At 36.2% G+C, this 8533-nt stretch overlaps 1 protein-coding gene across 1 annotated transcript in view; it reads right to left on the bottom strand.

The window, feature by feature from the left end:
* Positions 1 to 508: 508 nt before the first annotated feature.
* The window catches only part of LARS1 (leucyl-tRNA synthetase 1), a 46993-nt gene continuing 38968 nt past the window's right edge, over positions 509 to 8533 (bottom strand). The window contains exons 26-31 of the mRNA XM_070414201.1: positions 8381 to 8521; positions 8018 to 8128; positions 5906 to 6016; positions 3219 to 3323; positions 1599 to 1694; positions 509 to 685 (exon numbers count right to left, since the gene is read on the bottom strand). Of these exons, the coding sequence (XP_070270302.1) occupies positions 509 to 685; positions 1599 to 1694; positions 3219 to 3323; positions 5906 to 6016; positions 8018 to 8128; positions 8381 to 8521 (741 nt within the window). The remainder of the gene's footprint in view (positions 686 to 1598; positions 1695 to 3218; positions 3324 to 5905; positions 6017 to 8017; positions 8129 to 8380; positions 8522 to 8533) is intronic.

Here is an 8533-nt window from a genome sequence, read left to right as displayed (position 1 = left end):
GAATTTCAGCTCAAGGATTTACCAGCTGAATGAACTCGGCACGTTATTTAGCCTTTCTGACCTCCACTCATCTTCTGTGAGAAGGGAATGCCAACACCCTCTATGTTATCGAGGTGCAAAATGATTAAATGGCTAATACTCGGCACTCACTCAGTAACGTTTCCTCTGCTTCTCTTCCTTCCCCAGGAACCGACCCAATTGGGCAAGTTAGTTTAGACTATAAAAGGTGTATCTTTAATTCTGAAAACCTCGAAGAGAGAGAAACTGCTTGTTACAATTTTAGAGCTAGAAGGAGTCTTAGAAAAATATGTAATCCAGTATCCTCACTTTAACTAAAAGCTCAGTTTAGAGCTTAAGTGACACGGTCAAGTCACCAAGCTACCTCGTCACAGCGTCCCAAAGAGAATACAGGTCTCCTAATGCTGGGTCCAATACTCTTCCCACAACATTACACAGCTGTCCCTAAGCAAGCCAGGTACTGTTCTTTCTCCCCTCCCCCTAAAACTCATCAAATCCACAAGCTCCTGCCAAATGCACAGGGAAACCATTTACCTTTGATTCCTCGGTCCACTTTCATTAAGCGCCTGACGATAGAATCACGGGTATCTCCTTGCCTGATTTCAATTTTGGTTGAGAAGTGGCCATTGGATGGCTGGGGATTCACTATGAAAACTGACACACCAGGCTTAGGAAAATAAAGAGAAAATAATTGTTACAGGAAATCAAACTTGAATACTGCTGAGCGAAGCGGAATCTCTGCTGCATTTTTGATGCCCAAAGAAAGACAGATTTAATTCTGGTATCTAAAATCCTGACAAAGGGATACACAAACAACAGTGTGGTGGTTGCCAGAGGGAAGAGGGTGGGGGGCGAAGGGAGTCCTAATATATGACGACAGGAGATTTGACTTTGGGTGGTGGGCCCCTGGTGCAGTTTACAGATCTTGTAATATAGAAACCCACATCTGAAACCTATACATTCATGTTAACCAATGTCACCCCAATAAATTTAATAAAAAATGAAAAAGACTCACATTTCAATTTTCATTGTATTTTTTAATAAAAACTAGGTGTGTTTTTTTGCCCAGCTGATGTGGCTCAGTGGTTGAATGTCAACTTATGAACCAGAAGGTCATAGTTCAATTTCCATCAGGGCACATGACGGAGTTGTGGACTCAATTCCCAGTGGGGCCTGTGCAGGAGGCAGCTGATACATGATTCTCTCTCATCGTTGATGCTTCTATCTCTCTATCCCTCTCCCTTACTCTCGTTTTAAAATCAATAAAAGCATATTTTGAAAGAATAAAATAAAAACCAGGTTTTGAAAATCGTGTTTTTATTTTTTAAATCCACAAATAACATCTGATGCCATCACTTATAGTAGAGTAAGGAAAAGTGCATATTGCACCAACCAGGGAATTAAGAGACTTCAAATCCACCCCCACTTCTAACAAACTATGTAGCCTGGTCCAAACCAATCACTTTACTTCTCTGGACCTCCTTTCCTTCATCTTTAAAATGATGGGTTTAGATGTAATGATCTCTAAGGTCTCTTCTAGCTCTAAAATGCAATGATTTGGTGAGATTCTTGCAACTTACTTCTGTTCTGAAAACATTAAGTGGTTTCCCAGGACAGCATTCTTCCCTGATTTTATCTTCTGCTTCAGAGGCACACTTGACTTCTATGTGTTCTAGCTAAATAGAGGAGGGAAAATGGAAGCCATTAGTATCACTTAATATGATTGAAATTAATCATCACCTCATTTCACCAAAGAACAAAACTAGGTTCTCCACTTAACATTAAATGGTCTGTGCAATTTTATTATTTCCTATATAAACATTAAATGAGATCTGTAATCAATTACTTAACTCTGATCTTAGCTGTCTCATAGTACTGTTATTTACATAGTGACGTTCACCATTTCCTATAATGAAATCTGAAATTTACCTGCTAAATAAGAGAAAATGAAAAATCAGCATAAAAGGCTGACCTTAATTAAAGTTCAGAAATTTAGCATTTGAGAATAAAAGCCTTCCACGTAAATAAACTCAGAAATGTAACATATTGCATATGCCTGAATATAAGATGACCCTACATGTGTCCCCACTTCCCAAAGTTCCAAGTTTTTTACCTCCATGAATATACATATTTGAATATTTAAAACTATCCTTAAAATAGATGTCTACTAATATTTATTAATTTATTTATTAACTTATTTATAATTACAAAACATACAATGTTTATTTAGAAGTAACTATCTTTCATTCTAATATTTCATGAAAAATTTTATTTACTCTAAACCTGCTTTTTTTTTTTTTCTTTTTTTTTACTTCAGAGTCTCCATTATCACTAGAGTCTTCTAACAATTTTTCTAGAGCAGATGATCTTTCCTCTGCCTAAGTGGTCTGAGAGACAGCATTTTTAGAATTGATATATGAAGCTATGACTGGGGCAGCATGGAGGGACAGGAAGAATATGTGAAAGCTATTGGTAATGTTTTAGTTCTTGAGTTGGTAGTAGATTCATGGGAGTATAAAAACAGGAGATATAATGTAGACATAGGGAATACAGTAAATAGTATCACAATAACTTTGTATGGTGACAGATGGTTACTAGACCTATCCTGATGATCATTTCATAACATATATAAACGTTAACTAATTATGTCATACATCTGAAACTAATATAATATTATATGTCAACTATTTAAATAAAAAGAGCTTTACATTCCAGAATGGAAATTTTAAAAAAAAATTTAAATCTGAAAATATGACCAAATAATAATATATCATGAACCAAGAATTCTAACTAACCCAATTCTGTAAATCTGAAAATAAGGGATGGAGGAGGGGAGGGAGAGAAGAAGCAATTCAGAGTACCTCCTAATATGAGCGATTTTGAAAGTATTTGAATATAAGTTCTAGACTCACTTTTTAAAACACAATTTGTATGTGTGTGTGGGGGGGGAATCCAGGTATATATAGCTAGTATTTTATATATAGAATAATTGATAAGTGAAATAAGACAACAGGTCATTTTTTCTTCCTACAACTTCTATACCCACTCATTTTCTTCCTTTCCCTCCAAAATTGTGACTGATATATTTGGCAAAGTTAGTAAACACAGAAGATGAAGTTTATAAAAGGTCTATTATAAAACAAAAGAACTGGATATGTTTACTATGGTTAATTAGTTATTACACTCCTAGCTCCTCTTACCTCAAGGGAATTGGTCAGGTAGACTATATTCTCCATGAGCACTGCCTGTTCATCAAATTCTAATTGCAAATCCAGAACACGAGGTCCCACCTTCTCCAGATTTTCCTAACCGCCAAAATGGTTTTGAAAAACAAAATCACATTAACAATACTTTGAAAAGAATATATTTCCTCCAAAGCAATCATTCTTCTCTCAATTGATAAAATCTTCAAATTTGAACAGTTAAAGCAAAGGCCTTGGACTCATAGCTTCTCTTATCTATGTCTGCTTGTTAATGAAATTACTAGCTCAGAATAATTATCATTCTAAATACGATAAGATGAAGGCAGCAATGAAATGACTGGAAGGATAAGGTTTTCAGATTCATAAAGTAAATATGATTTTATCTTAGTTTATTTATACTGAATTAATAGGCAAGCCAAAAGACTGCTTTGACAAAGAATCAAACAAATGTGTGAAAATATCCCTTCAGGTAACAAAAATAAATTAACTAATTAATAATAATAATAACATTTTCCAAGGTACCAAATCATTAAAGCTATTTCACAAAACAGTAAATTAATAATAAATTCCCTAACATATTCCTACAAATTTTAAAATAAAATGTAAAAAGTCATACTATAAGGATACTTAGATAATCCTGTGACATATAAAAAATAATTTATTTTCTTAATTTTCTTGAACATGAAATAAAATATTTTGCCAACTCAAAATATAACCAGAGAAAGCCAAGTTCAGATGCACAAACATAGCTAACTACCTCCAATAGGGTGCACTTACATGCAAGTGACCTGACATGATTCCCAGTATTGACTGTTTTCATTTACCATCTAAGTCTGTTTCTTTTCCCATGCAAAAAAAAAAAAAAAATGCTTAAAGGTCATTTTCTTACTACCAGAGTAATTACACATTTTTCAACACCACTAATATGCCTGGCAAATCCCCAATATTACTGAAAAAATATATTACTACTCAAATAGTCTAGCATTGGTTTTTAAAAAGCCAACTCTTGAATCTAAAATCTTATTACTACTTTTCAAATCAGTTTCTCTGAATTCTGGTAATGCACATCTTTGCAACCAACAATGTAAGGATAGTTTATTGAATCCATATATTTACAATGGATCTGGCAATCTGACCAATGGGACCACTGACTAAGGAGCAGACCAGCAGACATATAACTTGATTGGTATAGGTCTGTGGTCGGCAAACTGCAGCTCGTGAGCCACATGTGGCTCTTTGGCCCCTTGAGTGTGGCTCTTCCTAAGCCTTAGGAATACCCTAATTAAGTTAATAACAATGTACCTACCTATGTAGTTTAAGTTTAAAAAATTTGGCTCTCAAAAGAAATTTCAATCGTTGTACTGTTGGTATTTGGCTTTGTTGACTAATGAGTTTGCCGACCACTGGTATAGGTCAACCCAGAATTCTAAATTCTCAGACTTGAAATATCGTAATTTGAAAATTAATCTAAAGTACAAGAATTACTACTATGTGCCCAGCAGGCTGGAAAACACTGATTTACATTTTTTTTAAATTACTGAGCCTACTTCTTGACAGGTAGTATTCAAGTGTGTTAAAACTATTATTTCATTGACTCCTCACATTACTCTTAAAAGGTAGTTCTATTAATTTCCTCACATTATAGATGAAAAACTTTGTGACCCAAAGATTTTAAGTAATTTGTCTAAGGCCTCAAAACTAAGAAGTTAGAGGCAAACAGGGTTTGGACCAAGATCTGCCTGGCCCCAGAGCCTGAGATCTGAAGCAACATACAGCCTACTTTCTATTTCTCTTTGTCAAGAAATCCAATAGATCAGCTATGTATATGGAGAAAACTAAGAGTCTAACCCAATGATCCCTAATGGAGGAACTGAAGGGGAGAATGCTGATTTTGCCTGCAGGAGACATTTAGCAATGTCTGAAGACATTTTTGGTTGTCACAGTTGAGGCGGGTAAAAGGGAGGGTCTACTGGCATCTAGTGGGTAGAAGCCAAGGATACTGCTAAACTCTATAGTGTACAGGACACAAATAACTATCTGGCCCAAAATAAAGCCATTGCTGAGAAACCCTGGTTTCAACACTCTAAACAACATTTATCTGGTTACCCTAAACCTGTAGAAATATAGGATTCCTCGTTCCAGTAATAGGACCTAGAAAAACACCCTAATATACATCAAAAGAATATGCTTCCTCCCCAAACTGAAAAAAAGGGGAGGTAGAACATGAAGAGAAACATTTAGTGCAGCAATTCTAAACCACTTCTCCTCCACCAGACATAATTTCACATACTCAGCAATTCCACAGCTAAAGCCCACACCGGGTTGTTCATGTCCCATAACCACTGGTTGAGAAGTGCTATTTCATGGATGGGTAGGAGGTAATCAACCAAAAACCTTGTATGCATATATGCATAACCCATGGATAAAGACAACAGGGTCCAAAGGCCTGGGGTGGGGGTAGACGGTAAGGGGAGGCGGGGGATGTAGGGAGGGCTGGAGGGGGCCAATGGGGGACATATGTAATATTTTCAACAATAAAGAATTATTTTTTTAAATTAAATTTAAAAAAAAAGAAAAGAGAAGTGCTATATCAGCAGATACCTTGGGGGAGACTTCCCCCTCCTTCTACTGGCCTATCTAACCATTACTCATGTGGTCTCAGCTCTACAAGGCCCATAGCTTACCTTAATCATGGCAACAAATGGCATCACTTTCTTCATGTATTTCTTCAATTCTGGCAAACTGCCTAGTTCAGTAGCAAGGATTTTGTTATCAGGCAATTTTCCATTATTGTTCTAAAAAAAAAAAAGAGAGAGTTGGAGAGGAAAGTAGAGGAAAATATTTTAAAGATGATGGAGGACTGATGTGCCTGTAGGAAGCTGGGCGGACACAGAATGACCTCAACCAGTCGTGGAGAACAGAAGAGGGTGCAGCGCTAGCATCACGAGGAAGGGGAAGGTGAATGAGTAGCACAGAAGGGAGTCTCGCACCCCTCGAAATTCAGACAATACATGATTTTGAGGGTAAAGAAGAAAAGCAGGTACACTGTGGTGAATATTACTAGTATCTTTTTTCTGACAATAATGGCACCTCCAGGATTGTAACACTAGATCTCATCTGGTGAGAAAACAAAATGGTCTTATAAACTTCTAGAAGTATTTCATTATTTATATCAAAATGAAAACTGCACACAACTATCATACAGATTTATAATCTGCTTTTGAACACTTTGTTACACATTAGCACCATCATGCACAAAAGAATCCCAAGCTATGGACCTGTTAAAAAGCAGTATTCTTTCTATCCACTCAAAATCAAGTGCCTGTATCATATATCACTAATATGCGTAAGTCCCAAATGTGCTGTGTGAATTTAAATTCACTTCTGCAAACACCAGCTGTCCCCTTTAATAGAGTGAGAAAGCAAGCAGCCTTTTCAGAGTTTGGGGTGACTCATTTTCTCCTTATTGTAGAAACATAGTATCAAAACCAAGGGTTGGGAACAAATCTAAATGAAAAGTAACATATCGTAAGATTTCCAATAAGCCATTTACTTTCAATTCTAACCTTTACTAAGTAAGGGACATGGAAAAAAATTTTCTCTACTTGTCAATGTGTTGCTTTGAAACACAATGAAAGAGAAAAGGAGAGGGTGGGAAACACCCCTTTTCCTTATGTCACGAAAAGGCGCCATATTCCACATAAGTACACTCTTCTTGATTACAAACTAACATTCTTTTGGATGAATACAAAAATTTTAAAGGAAGCTAATCATTCCAAATACCAAAAGATAATGTCGTTTTGAAACTGTACAATAACTAGTTAATGAATACTATGTAAAATTAGAACTTCTAAAAGAAAAATAGTGTGCATTTATTTTTAAAACCTGGGACATTGCATACTATATTTAGTTCTTCTACTGCTTCCTTGAAAATGTTGGTATGAATATTCAACTCACTGAGGCACAGTTTCAGTTCTCTACCTCTGAAAGTAGTGTTTACTCTTACTTATAAGTCAAAATCTGCAAGCAGATTCTAGAAGCTACTTTCTATTTCTATTACACACAAATGGGAAAATAGTTCTCCATAAAATTAGGTTCACAAAGAATAAAAAAAACACTTGCTCTTCTCTTTCCATCAAATTTTGCAAATATAAAAGTTTCTCTATATAATTCTAAATTAACTATAAAAATTATTGAGGCAAAATTCTAATAAAGGTCTATAAAATCAAAACCAGGGATTTTTCCTTCATGTTATCACTTTATGCTTTGGCCATAATCTCTATTCTCTATTTGCTCTCTCTCTCTAAGGGCATCTTCATGGTTTGTGTCTAAGTCTAAATATTGAGTTTCCTTTCAATAGAGCTATCATATATAATAGCTACTTACCTGACGGAGACAAAAACAACTTCAAGCTCTCCATTTCTATGGGTAATTATTAAACTGAACATTTTCTTTTAAATTGCTCAAGAACCAAGCTTCGAGTTTTTCAAACATAATAAGGTTAAAGTTTCATGAATCTCAGCGTTTTTGCTTCAAAATTTTAATCACATGGATGAAAAATCCTAAAGTCTTTAATTACATGCAACTAGATTCAAGCTTCCAAAGTGGTGAAAAACAGCAGCTTTCCCCCTGGCATCCATTCAGGAGTCACCAAGGACAACAAAGGATGCTCCACGACTAGAGGTAATGAAACTAAGCTGTCGGTCTTCCCTCTCCCGGACATTGTCAACATCCTAAAAGCAAATGCCGCACAGGGAGACACCGCAAGGTGGAGGGCAGTCTGCTGGGAGCATCACCTGAAAGTGATGACGCAGAACTGACAGGGTGGTGTGTTGCCAGGATGGATAGTTCTTCGCCACATAGATGGTGCAATGGGAAGGCTTCTGAGGTGGTAGCGTGTCAGTCTTCTACAGAGTAAAAGAGAAGGAAAAAAACCATGTAATCACTTTCATATAAACCCACAATGAAGAACCCTCCCCCAGGATATCCCACTACTGCCTTGAACATTAAAAAAGACATATAATGCAGAACTGCATTAGCAATGAAGACAGCCCTACACACTTTAATGAAAGTTGCCTTAATTTTCATTACTGTTAAATATTAATTGACCAGTAACTTCTCAGGAATGACCTTAAAAAAAAAAAAAAAAAAGACGTCACCTTCCCTTTAGCTGGCATCATGTAATTCTTCAGTCGCAGTCTAAGGTCATGTGCGACCTCCATGAGATACTGCGAGGAACGTATCAGGACGTCATCCACAGGACCCACGACAGGCCATGAAGCACGCATAATCGAGTCAGGCTTTTAAGTAAA

This window comes from Myotis yumanensis, unplaced genomic scaffold (genome assembly GCF_028538775.1).
Source record: "Myotis yumanensis isolate MYYU_CA2020_CCGP unplaced genomic scaffold, mMyoYum1.0.hap1 SCAF_5, whole genome shotgun sequence".
NCBI lineage: Eukaryota > Metazoa > Chordata > Mammalia > Chiroptera > Vespertilionidae > Myotis > Myotis yumanensis.
The sequence above is the reverse complement of the archived record's forward strand: the minus strand, read 5'-3'. Positions and strand labels throughout refer to the sequence as shown.